The 15343-nt window shown below is 40.1% G+C and overlaps 1 protein-coding gene across 5 annotated transcripts in view; it reads left to right on the forward strand.

Moving 5' to 3' along the window:
• ZSWIM6 (zinc finger SWIM-type containing 6) overlaps positions 1 to 9351 on the forward strand; it is a 117084-nt gene extending 107733 nt beyond the window's left edge. For all 5 annotated transcript variants that reach the window (XM_061618872.1, XM_061618882.1, XM_061618891.1 and 2 more), the window contains 4 exons: positions 1365 to 1522; positions 2866 to 3029; positions 5952 to 6033; positions 8455 to 9351. In XM_061618872.1, the coding sequence (XP_061474856.1) occupies positions 1365 to 1522; positions 2866 to 3029; positions 5952 to 6033; positions 8455 to 9317 (1267 nt within the window). In that variant the 3' untranslated portion in view covers positions 9318 to 9351. The remainder of the gene's footprint in view (positions 1 to 1364; positions 1523 to 2865; positions 3030 to 5951; positions 6034 to 8454) is intronic.
• The last annotated feature ends 5992 nt before the right edge of the window (positions 9352 to 15343 follow it).

The following is a 15343-nucleotide window of genomic DNA, read 5'->3' on the forward strand; positions in this document are numbered from 1 at the left end:
GCATTTTTAAAAAGTATAAATAAAGCATGCAGTTCATATAAGTCACCTTTTTAAAAGATAAAATACATTTACAATGGGCAGAATATTGCCCTCAGTCTGGGGTTTAACTATTCAAATTGGTCATGGGCCAGGGACAAAGACTTCTTAAAGTGACTACTGGGCTCCATATTTCATCACCAAATTCAAATGCATTTGAATATTTACTGAATGCCATCAATATGACTAATGAAAGTGTCCCTCTATTTTTCCAGTCATTCTTGTTTTAAATGTGTCTTCTCACATTTCCAAACCAATCTAACAACCACTAGTGCTCTAACACTATCTTGTGTTCATGTCTGGGGACTAAATCTGGTTTAAAATATAGAAGACAATCAAGGTCCATTGAAATTAGTAAAGGTTGATATTGCTTGGATAGTCATTTTCCGAAATGCTTTTGAGAGAAGAGTGAAATCCTGAAAATTATTTTTAACCATTCTGAAAGAACAAAAAAAAATCCTTAAGTCAGGGATAGGGAATCTCTTGCACTTTGAATGTTGCTGAGCTAGAATTCACATAATTCCTGACAGTTAGCAATGCTGGCTGGAACTGATGGAAGTTGAGAGTTCAGCAGCATAAGAGGGCCATAGGTTTCACACATATTGCAAAAGGGCTTCAACTGTTATAGCTGGAGAGAGTCTGTAGAAGTCTTAGTCTTAGTCTGTAGGAGAAACAGGTTTTTCCAAAGGCTGAGTTGGCATCTCACAGTAAGCCATAGTCTGCCTTACCAGTAATGGTTTATTTGAGTGAAAAAAACCCCACAATCCCTGGTTTTGGATGTAATGGTAAGCTAGGGATTGTGGCTTGTTGCTTGCGCTAGGGAAGAAGTGAAGGAGGAACAATCTCTGCATTCATGATAAACAGTCAACTATGTTTTAGTGTGACAAGCAAAAGCTATTACCTGTTACCTTGTTGAGACATAACAAATCACAGTTTGCCATTATGAGAACAAAGACTGAACTTACGTGCTCTCCCCCTTCACATGCAAGAGACTTCACATACCCACTATCCTTTGAACTACCCACAGACCCGTGTAATATCTGAACTCACGGGAACTATGGTTTTGCTTTAACTTAACAAACTACAGCTGCCCCAAGCTGGGACATAACAGGGAACTGCACTCACTTCCAAGGTAGCTTTCAATCTTCTGCTGCATGTGGAGGAGGGGAGGATGCACAGCAGATGAGCCTGAAGTTCATGCAGGCTTAATCTTGTAATGACAAACTAACCATAATAACCATATCTGAATATTGCAGTGTTTCTGTAGAAAGCACAACTTTTATCATGACTATAATTTAATTATCAATTTGTGTGTTTCCTGTTTACAGATTACTAGTATTGGAATCCACAGCTCCTTCAGGAGATATGTCTCGCCCACATCATATTGCATCAGTTGTTCCAAATCGATATCCCCGTTGGTTCACTCTAAGTCACATTGAATCTCAGCAGTGTGAGTTGGCATCAACTATGCTAACTGCAGCCAAAGGTACAATACTGGAAATTAAGCAAACACCTATTTTAGCTGACTGTACACATGAGTTTTTTGTGGCCTTACTCCATCTTAATGCTAAACTATGGGTTATCATAGGGGTCATCAACATGCCAGTCAGTATACATGTGCCATCGTAGGCCTTTCCTAGTGCTCTTAGGGTTCCTCCCCCTACTAAATTTAAGCTTGAAAGAAGCATTCTGCCGTAGTCTGTGTAATAGGTTGTGGTGCGTGCTTGATTGCAGTATGTGTGGTGTCCTTGGGAGTTTTTCTAAAGAGCTTGGCAAACCCTAGTTTATTATTATGTGCATGGGCTCCCCCTTCCCCTGTCGTCATCTGGTGCAGCTTCAAAGAGGAGACTGGAAGTTTCCACTTCCCATTTTAACTCACCATATTTTTCATTGTGTTTAAACTCTTGTCAAGCTGTGGTTAGTCTTAACCATGGTTTAAGAAACCATGGTTAAGACTAACCAATTAGCCACAGTTTAGGATTCAAACATAAGTCTAAACAGCAGTTTGTTGTAAATGAAAGCAAAAACATTTGATCTCACAGCTGTGCTGGAGCAGAAGACTGGAGAAAGGAAGGGCATGATCTCAAGGCTCATACGCATATTGTTACACCATAGTATAAAGCTGGAGCCAGGCTATTGTGTATTTAGAACTAAGGTTGTTCAAATACCTAGATTTTAATGCTAAGTAGCTAAAGCTGCATTGGGCTACCTGGATACTATTTCTGGTTCACATGTGTGAGATAGTTTGTATTTTTGTATATTTGTTTTGGTAGAAGGATGAATTAATTTACAAATAGAAAACATGTGTCTAGAATATTGAGGGATTTAGTAGCTATTGACTAAGAAAGTCTTTGAAAGAATTCTGCTGTTACATATATATTTATTTCCAGCATTTATCAACCACTTTTCTCCAATGTGTGGTCACAAAACAATTTGCAAGACAATCAATAAAATGATTGATTGGTCAAAATATACAGTATTTAAAAGTAGTAAAATATCACCTCCTTCAGGGGGAGTGCAGCTTGATCCCACACATGAGAACCACTCAGCAACAGTACCTTCTCAAGTTTTAGCTCCAGTTTGTAGGCTCTCATCTAACCCATTGCCCAAGCATTGGTTCAGCACTAACACAGCTACATCTGCTTTAGATGGTATGGAGATATCACCCACATGTTGATGACACTGAGCCTTAAACCCCTTGGTGATAGCACAGAAGCTGTTTGCTCACACATGCACTTCTGAAACTTTGGTTGGCCTTGGGTATGGCACACTGTAATATTTCTGTCACTAGCGGTGGTGTTGATGCATTTTTTTTGGCTGACCTTGCAGGTGACGTTCGAAGGCTTGAAACAGTGTTAGAATCTATCCAGAAAAACATTCACTCCTCATCGCACATCTTTAAGCTTGCCCAGGATGCATTTAAAATAGCAACACTTATGGACAGTCTGCCAGATATCACCCTTTTGAAAGTCTCTCTGGAGCTGGGTCTTCAGGTATTTTTCTACGTAATGCAATTTTAATGCTTCAGTAAGACACTGTAAACTGTTGGATCAGTTTTTCAATGCATATTCTTGGCACAACTAGTTTTAAATCTGACCTTTCCTACCAATCCATAGTCCATAAGAGCTTGTCATTCTACTGCTCTGCACGATGGTGGGGTGGAGGTGCTTAAATGGCAAATCTTCATTATTTTCACACAGATTTTTTTTTTTAAGATGCTGTTAGAAGTTGCCATGACATATCAATAGATACCTTCTATTGTGGGCAGCAAAGAAACACACAGGTTGACACGGCATGTATAATTTATGTGGCTGCTTTTGAAACATGCTTCTATCATGCCCTAGAATTAGACCACTGAAACACTCAACCCTCAAAAGTTTGGACATCCTGCCTTCATTGGAAAGCCACAGCATAGTATCAGGACTCTAATGCAGTGATTCATGAATTGTAGTCAACACTGCACTTCCAGGTAATTCATGAGACACGCATTAAAAACTGAAGAACTTTTCCAAAGACAAAAAACAAATTAAAGCTCAACTCATTGTGCACTCCAATGTAGCTATACTGAATGCCACCCTGGACTCCTGGATATCCTAGGAAGGGCGGGATATAAATAAAATAATAAATAAGTGAAGGAGTAGATTAAATATTTCTAGGTAACAAGGAGATTTTGCTCTGTTTGTTTTTGTGATATCGATCACAACACTGCTGTTCAGGAAACAACTCTTCTACACTACATAGTTCAGCTGCACTGGAATATAGAACCTGCTGAGTTCCTTAGAAGTCTTCCATGCGGTAACTAAAATGTGGTGGTCTGCAAAGGACAAGCAAACTAGAATAGCAATCTGTGATAGAAGAAAGTGTAAGAATTGCTGTTTTAGTCTGCGTTAGTCTAAGTGATCTTTTCTTAGGTGCTAGTCAGTTCTGTTGGTTGAACTTAAGCATTTTAAATGTACAATGTACAGGTTGGTGTTGGAAATCACAAGGACACAGGCTGACACTCTTTAATTGATCCATACAATCTTTATACATAGATAAAGGCTGTGGATATTGCATAAGGAATACTGTATATCATTGATATAATACACAATTGAAAGTGTCTTTTTATATAACACTTATTATTTTACTGTTTTATTATTTCTTTGCGATACACACACACACACACCTTCAGTTTACAAAACTCTCAGGATAGCTAATAACAGTTAATAAAATACAAAACAGCTTTATGTATTATGTTTAACTCAGCAGAACAATAAAAATGGGTCTGAGCATTAAAAACCAAAAACTTTTAGTCAAAGCCAGCAAAGTAATCTAGGCAAATAAAGAGGTCTTCACCTGGTGCTGAAGACAAGGTTCCCTAGGGGAGGGTCTTTCACATGCAGGGTACCACAACTGAAAAAACCCTCCAAGTTGCTCTGACCTTCTGAAGGTAGGCAGGTGGTGTCCAGAGAAAGACTCCTGCAACACTTGGGCCGGTTCATGTGGGTGGATGCAATCCTTTAGCTACCCATATCCCCAGCTGTCGCATTAGAATAGCCCTTCTTTTCAGATTTAGTTCTATTTATTAAGAGAAGCAATTTTCTTTGGACTCCACAAAAGGCATAAGCTGCATCCCATGTTTCAGTAGTGTGATTCTATGGAGCTTTACGGTTACTCTGTACAGCTGGATCAATTTGGTCCTTTAGCCACATTGCATCTTAAAAACCTGTTGGGATAGGCGCCCTGCCATCATTGATGGGTTTTATGGGTAAGGGTGGCATGACTTGTGGGTTGGAGGAATGTTCTAACCTCCTTTCTAACATGCAAATGTCTAAATGGTTAATGCTGCCCAATTAAGGCAGTGCCAAACGTTATTGGCTGCTGTGGCAGCAGCTGCATAGAGTTGTACTGTTAGTCTCAGCTCCTTTCTTTTACCCAGCAAGTCAATTGCAGTGGTTGCTCTGGTTTCCTTATAGTTGAAATCACCAGGGAATTAGCATAGGGTGTAAAAACTATGGAGAATAAGCCAAATGTGAGGAAGTTATTATTACGAATGGACAGAAGGAAGAGAGATAGAAGAACTGGTTAAGTAGTAGGAGTATTGCTAGGAGATTATTTATCCCCCTTGTGTAATGCTGTTGTTTGCCACAAGAGCTGAAGTTAATTTAGTTACTATAAATGTATTCAGCCATTCTTGGTAAACCACCTTGATTAGAAGCTATGGTGAACATAGTTCTCAACTAATTTCAGCAGATATCTTTAAAAGCCAACCCTAGACAAGTACCTTGGAGACCAAAGGGATGAGATCTCTTTGTGTGCCCCTTCATATCTGCAGGTAAGGGATAGCACCCCTATTGACTCTGCCACTTCCTGCCATAGGACTTGTAACTCATTGATTGTAAATGCTCCTTAAGCTTAGGGTCTTTACCTTTAGAAATGTAACTGCTTGTATATACCCGGAATGTTTAGGATGTCCCACCACTCTGGAAGAAAAGAACTTTTTTTCTTACCTGTAGATGTCTTCTGTTCCAAGGATCTTCTCACCCTAGTTCTGTTTGGGGATATGAAGAGGAAGACTGGGAATAACCCCCTGTTCCTTCCTTTTCTTTGGCAGCATGACAGTTGATGTTTCTGGGGGAAATTCAGAATGTCAACATTGTTAGATTATAATTGGGTTGAAGGGCCACACCTTCCAGGGCTCAGCTTAGAAGTTAGGTAGCCTGTAGTCAAGAGAAGGTGCTTTCTGGATGTATTGTCTTCCTCTCCCAAGCACTTCAGAACATAAGTTCACAGGTAAGAAAAGCTTCCCTTTCTTGAAATGGAGGTGTTGGAGAGTCCCAAAAGTGTCCCTTTTGACTAAACAGTGCTGTGTTGTGACAGCTCTGTACTACAATTTTAAGTCTTGAATCTCCATAAAATACCCTTTTTGTGAATAGGTAATGCGCATGACGTTGTCAACCTTGAATTGGCGGCGGCGAGAGATGGTGAGGTGGTTGGTAACGTGTGCAACAGAAGTAGGTAAGTGCTAACTTTGACCTCTGAAGAATTCTGATTTAACTAGCACTGTAAAATAGTGTGGTCACCCCTAGTGCATAAGAGTTTATAATGTATTTACTGGATTTATTCTCACCATGTTACTTTTCCAGAAAAAAGTGGGGCGCTTCCACATTGCACACTTATATTGCTCCTTTTGAATTCTGCCTCTGTGTGATAATGTCACACTGACATGAACTAAGTGTACAAAACAACACCTTTTCTCACACTGAATTTGCCATACCAGCCATTTTTAGTGTGTGCAGAAACTGTCCCTGGCAAGAGAGTCCGTGATACATGCAGGAGAGCCCAAACAGCCCCAAGAATGCTGTGTTCCCAAATACAGCGAGAATTTCTTTGCAGCAATTTGTGCATAGAAGCTGAAAAAAGATACTCTTACAGGAATTGCCCCAAGGAACCAGGGGAAGGGCACTCCTCCCCCCCCCTTTTGAAGTAATTTATGAAATCCCTGTGCTGTTCCAGTGGCTGTGGGTTCACAAGAACAGGAAGTTCTCTGCCAAGTTGTTCAAATTAAATAACAGTGTTGTGAGGAGCCATGTGTTCTCTTAAATGGCACATCAGTCATGCATGCTTTTTTTCTGCTCCTTTCACTGTCTCTTCTACAATCATAAACTAATTTGTCCACACCTCCGGCTATACTGTTAGTTTATCTGTTACTTATGGCTGTTTTATGGTTTGTATATTTCAAATTTGACCGCCATCATAATTGTACAGGAATGTAGACTGCAATTAATTTCTCTAAAAAAAATCAAACAAATGTTCTCTGTCTTTTGTTTCTGTTTTTATGAAGATGAGTGAGTACTATTGCTCAAGCAAATTTTCTATCATCTTTGCCACCATCATTGCAAAAATGTAATAATTTATTACCAGGTTTGCATTTCCCCCATCTAGGAATTAAAACTGTCATGTTTACTGTTCTTTGCTCTCCCATCAACTGATGTCGTCTGCAAATTTGCATTCTTTTTTTTTAAAATAGCATGTTTGTTTTGGCCAAGATAATTGAAACCTAGATTGAGTTCTGGATATTAGAGGGCAAGTGTGTTTTGCTCAGTTAACTATTGGCAAGCAAATTGCTTTTTTATTTTGCACTAAATTAGCATATATATATACAGCCTCCATAAGGAAGCTGTAATGTCAAGCGAAGTCCACCTCCAAGAATCAAGGAAGTTTGTAAATGAGGGTCATGTTTGCTTATGTAAATGGAGGCCAGGCACTGAGTGACTGGCCTTCATACCTAGCACAGGATGAAGGGGTTATACATGGATAGGATAGCAGGACCAACTGAGCAAAATAAGGACCTCTGGGTGTGGTTAGATGAGTGCACAGATGTGTGCAAATTACTTTGAGCAATAATGAGGTACTCAAACTGCCTATAAACTGCAATTTATGAAGCCCATTAGTCATTGTTCACCCTCACAGGAGCAACAAAAGGGTACTAAAGAAACCTGCACATTTCAGATATGAAAGCTGGTAGTGATTCTAGATGAGGACGTTGCCTTAAGGACAGAGATTTCTATTTTCATATTGGGGTTATAGCCCATGCAGTTTAGACTTGTTTTGTAAAAGGATGTTACTTCCTTAGGGGAAAAATATGCATTAAGTGTTGGGATTTGTTTGGAATGGGCCTTACACAGCCTTCCTTTGGCCACTCAAGCTTGTGGGGCAGTTTGTTTACATAAATGGCACCACAATGTTTTGTAATGATATGCAAATCTATACTGGAGCTCTCATTGGGTGTCGTTCATCTGGAGTATTCACAGCTTCCAAGTGAGGTGTGCCCTTAACTTCAAATGGGGTACAGGCTAACATAATAAAAACCAAAGTTGCCCGTAGGCTGTGATAGATTGGGAGTGCAACATATTGTTGGGTCTCTGAAGGAATGCTTGATCTCCTAATCTGCTGTCCCAGTCTTTTTCCAAGTTACTCTTCTTTGAAATAATTGTGCTTGCACTACTCCTGATCCATCTATATTAATTAGTGTGCATTCCACATCAAAAGTTTAGAGTTCTGCACTGTCAAGTTATGCAAATATATATATTTGCTTAATTTACATAGGTGCTGTTTTCACTAGTCGTGGGGAGTAATAGAGCTGCAGTTTATTGAAGCCCTAGTCTGTCCCAGCGGAAATCATGTTCAGCCAATCCTTTGGTTTTTAATCTGGTCTTGCCAGCATGCTTCTAAGAGCTAGAAACTTGGTTTTTAAAATGATCTCTGAATTCAGCACTGTTGCTGCTGCACTTGTGAGCTGAATGTTGATCTCAATGCACCGACACTGGTGGGCGCTTCTACAGAGTGTTGAGGACAAGAGCCCCCAGGTCTCAGGTTCTTTCTCTGCATTCATATTTGGATCAGTCTTGGTGACAAAAATCTTTCTGTGCCTCACAGGTGTTTATGCACTGGATAGCATCATGCAAAGCTGGTTTACACTTTTCACACCAACTGAAGCTACTAGTATTGTTGCTACCACGGTGATGTCCAACAGCACTATAGTCCGTCTGCATCTAGACTGCCATCAGCAAGAGAAACTTGCCAGCAGTGCAAGGACGCTTGCTCTACAGTGTGCCATGAAGGATCCTCAGAACTGTGCCCTCTCTGCACTGACTTTATGTGAAAAGGATCATATAGCTTTTGAGACTGCTTACCAAATTGTTCTTGATACTGCTGCAACTGGCATGAGCTATACTCAGCTTTTCACTATAGCACGATACATGGAACATCGTGGTTATCCTATGCGGGCCTACAAGCTGGCCACGTTGGCCATGACGCATCTCAACCTGAGTTACAATCAGGACACACACCCTGCCATTAATGATGTTTTATGGGCATGCGCACTTAGCCACTCCCTTGGGAAAAATGAACTTGCGGCTATAATACCTCTGGTGGTCAAAAGTGTCAAATGTGCAACAGTACTGTCGGACATCTTGCGTAGATGTACTTTGACCACTCCTGGAATGGTGGGACTTCATGGAAGGAGGAACTCTGGTAAGCTTATGTCATTGGACAAAGCCCCACTAAGGCAACTCCTGGATGCCACGATTGGAGCATATATTAATACCACGCATTCTCGACTCACGCACATCAGTCCCCGGCATTATAGCGAGTTTATAGAGTTCCTGAGTAAGGCCCGCGAGACTTTCTTAATGGCTCACGATGGACACATTCAGTTTACACAGTTCATTGACAACCTAAAACAAATTTACAAAGGCAAAAAGAAACTGATGATGTTGGTTCGTGAACGGTTTGGTTGACAAAAATAAACAAAAATAAATGTGTGAATGGGGTGTGTGGGGGTTGGGGGAGGAGTGGGAGGGTGGTATGTTTTTACTTGAGCCTGCCTTTGTAACCTTTTTAACTTAAACAGAGCCACGCTGGTATTATATGTGTATAATTATATACTGAGTTTGCAAAACTTAAATTGTCACGTTGTGAAAGTGTGTGTGCGTCGTCTTTTCCTTTCCTTTTTTTCTGTTTTTTTGTATGAGAGATTGAGAGGCTTAAAAAAAAATTGGTTTACACTGAGTATATGTTGTCAAGTGGCAAAAGCCCACAGAGCTCTCCTGTTTTCTGTATATGTTCACAGCCTCAAAACAAAAAAAAGAGAGAAATATATTGCAATGGCTTTAAAAAAAAAACCAAACAAACACCTCCATCCTGTGATAAGTACCTCGAATGGCTCCAGCTTTACTCCTTTGTAACTCATCCTGACATTTCAGCTTATTTAAACGAACCAACCACACAAATAACTACATAGTTTCAAAGGCTGACCCACGTGGCTTTGCAGTGCTTGTTCATCCAGAAGCATGGCACACAATGCTTGTGCATGTGGAAACTTAACGACTGTCAACATACATTCTCAGGGATTTATCTGGAAAAAAAATTAAAAGAATGAGAGCATTTATTGTACTGTGTATATATATATATATATTATAGTATATGTCGGAATATTGAGAATAAAATATAACATTAACTAATTTATAAAAAAAAATCTATAATGCGAAATACTTGAAGCTGCAGTAGCTTGGTTTTAAACAAACAAGAAAACGTATTCAAAAGACTCAAGTGCGCCTAGCTTCAGGGATGGCTCAGGTGATGAACTTAATATGTTGGGCATCTATGCAGAGCCACCTTTTGGATTGAATTGTTGGATGGAAATTGGGGGGAAATTATACATATATATATATTTATACAGACGAGTGTATGCATATATAGATATGTATGTATCCACACTTGTGCACTTGTAACAGGTACTCTAGTCAAGAGGGGACAACACAGCCAGAGCAGCAAGCCTTAGCATTAAGAATACATACAGTATGCCAGATTTGGGGTTTGTGCCTCCTAGCCTAGAAAACTTAAATATCCTTTTTTTTTCCCTGCACACAGCTGCAGATAATGTTGCACCACATTGTCGCTACTTGTAAACTTAGTAGGGGTGCATAAATCCCACATGATGGTCACTTGTAGCACCTTGCCATTCGGTGAGCTGAGGTCTTGATTCCAACAAATTACAGAAGCAGTGATGTTATAGAAATTGCCGGGCAGCCAATCACTGCAAGCGACCAGTTTCCTACGTGGTTCGTGCACACTGTGGTTAGTTCATAAGTGGCGACTGTGCGGTAAATGTTCACCTGTAGCTACCTACAATATTTTCCAAAACAATTGACATAATACATTACACCTTTGCAGTGAGCTAATAATAAGCTAACCTTTGTGCACAAATAACATATATATATATATATATTATATATATAAATATATTCTGCATAGGTAATTGACTTTGTGCAGGACAGAAAGTTGTGTAGGTATGACTGTTCTCTTTTCAGTTACTTTGTTTTTTAAAATACTTTCATTTCTTCTAGAATTACTTCAAAAGAAAGCAGCCTTCTATCTTGCCTTGTCTTAATGCTTTAAAATAACCAAACTGGAGATCTAACTACCAAACTGTTCATTATATTATTATTATTACCAACTTTGGTTACAGTATAGTGTCTTTTACTTTTAGCTGATGGTTCTGTACCCTTGTGCTTTTTAAAGCAATTTTTTAACATTTTGGTGCAAAAGTTGTCCCGTGTCTCTTGTTCCCTTTGTTAGAGAACATGCTAGAGGTATGTTTGTAGACTTTTTTGTTTAGAGGGAAAAAACTTGTTTCATGCTCTCCATTTTATTTATTATACTAGGAAAAAATGTTGTATTTCATCACCCATGTAAACATGCTCATGAAGTTGAAAGTAATTAAGATTTGATACACTGATATCAATTTATTTATGTAACTAAATCACTGTTTTATAAACTTGTTAATGATCGATTTTTTTTTGTTTTGATTAAAATTAGTTTTTTGAAAGTTGATTTTGGCCTCCTTTATGGTATCTGTCATCTGAGTGGGAAGTCAAAATACCCATTGGTGCTGAAACGTTCTTATGACTATCATGAAGCCTTTCATAGGGGAAACCATCTAAGTTCCTCACATCAGTGTTACACCCAGTTTAAATTCTAAGGTTCCCCTGAACCAAGCCTTTAAAATATGATGCTAAGCATATCAAGCATGCTCAATTCATAGTCAACCCTGTGTAGATACCTAACATGGAGGCAAAAGCTGTCATAAATGGCATCTCCATGTGAGACCTGTCCATCCATTAAGTCCGCAGCAGCCCCCATTTCCAAGGTGCTAGCTTTTGGCTGTCATAAGTGTGAACTAGTTCTTACAAATAGCACCTCTGCATGAGTGCATCTGAATTATGATCCCTACATGCTTCTGGAGTGTGCATTTGGGAGCCATCATAAGTGTAAAGCAGCCCATGTAGAAGCTGCTCCATGTGATTAGCTGTTTATGTGTGGGGTTTTATTGTGAAACACACATGGCAAGCACAAGATCCATATTCTTATAAGCCAAGGATGGAGAACCTGGACTCTTCCAGATGGTGGATTCTAAGTCTCATCAGCCCCAGCCAGTATGGACGATTGACAGGGATGATGGGAGGTGTCATCTTGAAATATCTAGAGGGCAACAGGCTCCCCACCTCTGTTATATAAGTGCTTATACACACTGCTTTATACTTCTGTTTTCACGTTAAAATGCAAAATTAGTAAAACGTTATTATGCAGTCAGCATAAATGTATGTCGAAACTACAAAAACGAGAAGTATAGCAGAAAAACATTAACAATGCAATCCTAGGTATGTTTTAGAAGTAAGCTTTGTTGCATCAGGGAGCTTACCTCCTAGTATGTTGTGGATTGCGCTAAGCTAGAGAGGTTTTAAAGGATCTTATGATAAAGCTGTAGAAGTTAAAAGTATTTGTGATAATGCACATATCTCAGTTACTCATATTTTGCTGGTATCTCTGGGAAACAATCTTATGTGAAATAGATACCTTTCCTTAATGGATTTTGTTTGTGCATAGTGTGTATCTGTCTGTCTGCATGAGAGAGAGAGAGAGAGAGAGAGACTGGGTTGCATTTACATTAGAGGGAACACCTCAGCCCATGCTACCCTCAATCATCATTTTGAAATTTAATTTTCTGAGGTATTGCATACATAGAATCCCATGGTGGCTCCCCTACCTCAGCTGTCAATATAAATCTCCCCATAGGTCAATGGACACGTTGAGCTGAATACTTTGGTGCATGGGGAGGAAGGAACAGATACTAATAAAAATCCATGGATTTCTTTCTTGCCAATCAAGAATCCAGGGTCCTCAAATGTTTTGAACAGGTTGCAATGCCAAATGTCTTGCACTGATCTCATGATGACAATATGAGTTGACGGAAGAAAAGCATGCATCATTTTTAGCAGTTGGAGGAGAGGAGTACTCAATAGTCCAGGGGATTTCTGTGCTTGGTATTTCAACAGCTGCAAAAAGGAAAAAGGAAACTTGACTAGACAGGAACTTTGCTTTTATGGAATGTCTGCCAGAGCGCTTTTCTGCTTCATACTGATGCTCTGCCATCCACACCCTTGTTGATACTACACCATTTTATACTCTGCAGCACTAAGAAACTGTGCTCCATAAATATCTCTGACTTCAGAGCTTGCCTGTCAGTTGGAGCTCATGCAGCTGTAATACCACCACAAGCTGTCCTATGTTCAGACAAGTGTGTATCTTGGCCACCAGTCCAAAGTCATGCCACTTTGTCACCAGCTTAGTGAAAGTTCTTTCCCCTGGTTGCAGCCAATTGAATTGGTGAATGAATATGATTCTGCAGCTTTGCTTATCTGGTGCAATATTTCATATTAAGTGTGATGCCGTACCTTTTCCTCTTCACCAGCATCCTGTTGTCTGACTTCCATAAACATTTGTTCCCTGCACCATTTTTAAATCTAACCCTTGCTCATATAGTTCTTTCTGTGTGCGTGGGGAACCTTTTTTGGCCCAAGGGCTGTATTCTCTGTTTGCCAATCCTCTGGGTGTTGCGTGCTGGCAGTGGCATGACTCAGAAGTGGGTGTGATCACTCACACAAACTCTAGAGCATACATCCAACATGGACCTTCAGGCCCAGTTTTTCAGGGATTTGAGGCACTGCAGTGGATGGGGGGGAAAGGACTGCTAGTTGGGTTCCTTGCTTTGCCCAAGCAGAAGTACTCTCCGCTAGTGCAAAGCCATTATGGGATACAACCCAAAGACTATCAAGTAAATTTCTGGCAGGTAGGTGAGTGTGAGGAAGGTAAGGTAAACTAACACAGCCTGGCGCCTCCTAGGAGTTGCTGTACAATTCCTGTCAGCCCCAGCCCGCATACCAGCATAGTCGGGGATCATAGAAATTGTCCAACATCTGGACGTCACCAGGTTGGGGAAGGCTGATCTGTGGTTTGAAAGGAGTCACTAAAGAAAGCCGCTACTTCCCATGACATTAGGCATTTAAGGAAGACTTCTCACATCTTAAGGGTCAGCTATTCAGGTCCCAAGTTATGGTCTGAAGGCACACAAGGCTACGACCACACTGAAGCTAAGCAGGTCTGGGTTTCTTCAGTGCCTGAATGGGTGATGCATTGGAAAACACATGGGGCTGTATCCAGTGGTAGTCCTCCTTAGAGTAGACCATTGACGTTAATGGACATGGCTAACTTAGGTCCATTCATTTCAACAGGCCTACTCAGAGTATAATTTACTTGGATACAACCCATATGCACCACTTGGCTCCCATGATGGAAGAAAGGTGGGACATTAATGTAAGAAAAGTGGGCATCTCTTCATGCAATCACTACTGCCAGCTGCCAAAGGCAACATTCTACCAAGTCAAGTTGGTAACGATGTTTCATATGGGAATAGCGATGAAGAAAGCCGTTCACATTGGAGCAACTGTGTACATTAATTGTCTGTCTACTATAGGGCAGAGGTAGGGAGTCTTATTTACAATAGCCTGTAGTATATTGAAAGTACTTTTAAGAGACCTGTAATGCAACAGTTTGATTTCTCTCTCCTCCTCACCCCCGATACTGGCTGGTGTGATATACTCCCACTTGATTCCATTACTATGGAATATGGAATATGTTGAATAAGTAAAAGGCTCTGTGAGCTGCTCTGCTTAGCTACAAGGAAGCTTTGTTCTTGTAAGGTCTTTATTTTTTAAAAAAAGCTGTTTATTGACCTACCTGTCTCCACTAAGTGCTGACCTGGTCACAGAATCTTTTGGGGCATGGAAACCTGAGGAAGTGCTCCACCTCCAAGAGAATGCAAAGAGAGAATGTTGTAGCTGAAGTTGCATAAGCACCAGCACCTTTTATCTTGAACTTATCCAGGATGGAAACCAACAGTTTTAGTCCTCCCCTTTTTTCACTACAACCACAGGTAAAGATAGAGATTATTTATTTGCTTATTATTCAGAGGGAGTATCTTTGTTTTCTGTAGCTGGAAGCATCACTAGGCAAAGCATACTCTGCTGATAATTTCAGATTTAAAAATAGTGTCAGCCAGAAGTAATTTGAAAAGTTGTTTTGTCATGAGTGGTCTTTAATGCCAGCTCTATTTTTGAACATCCTTCCTTCCTTTTTCCCCATTTTTCCACAAAGGATTATCAGCTTCCGATGAATAAAAAATAAAATAAACACTTAATTATATCTCACCTTTCAGGATATAAATCCTACCAAGGTGGCTTACAAGTAATATTCAATTACATATTTTTAAAAATACAATATAAACATGAAATGAAGCACTGTGGCGCTTTTTTACTGCTTAAGTACATGAACAAGCCTTTACAGCTTACAGGTGAGGAATCTCTGGGGGCCAAATGTGAACCTTCAGCCCTCTCCATCTGCCCCCAACCCCACCCAGGACTCTTCC

The sequence above is a fragment of the Rhineura floridana genome, chromosome 1 (assembly GCF_030035675.1).
Source record: "Rhineura floridana isolate rRhiFlo1 chromosome 1, rRhiFlo1.hap2, whole genome shotgun sequence".
Taxonomy (NCBI): domain Eukaryota; kingdom Metazoa; phylum Chordata; class Lepidosauria; order Squamata; family Rhineuridae; genus Rhineura; species Rhineura floridana.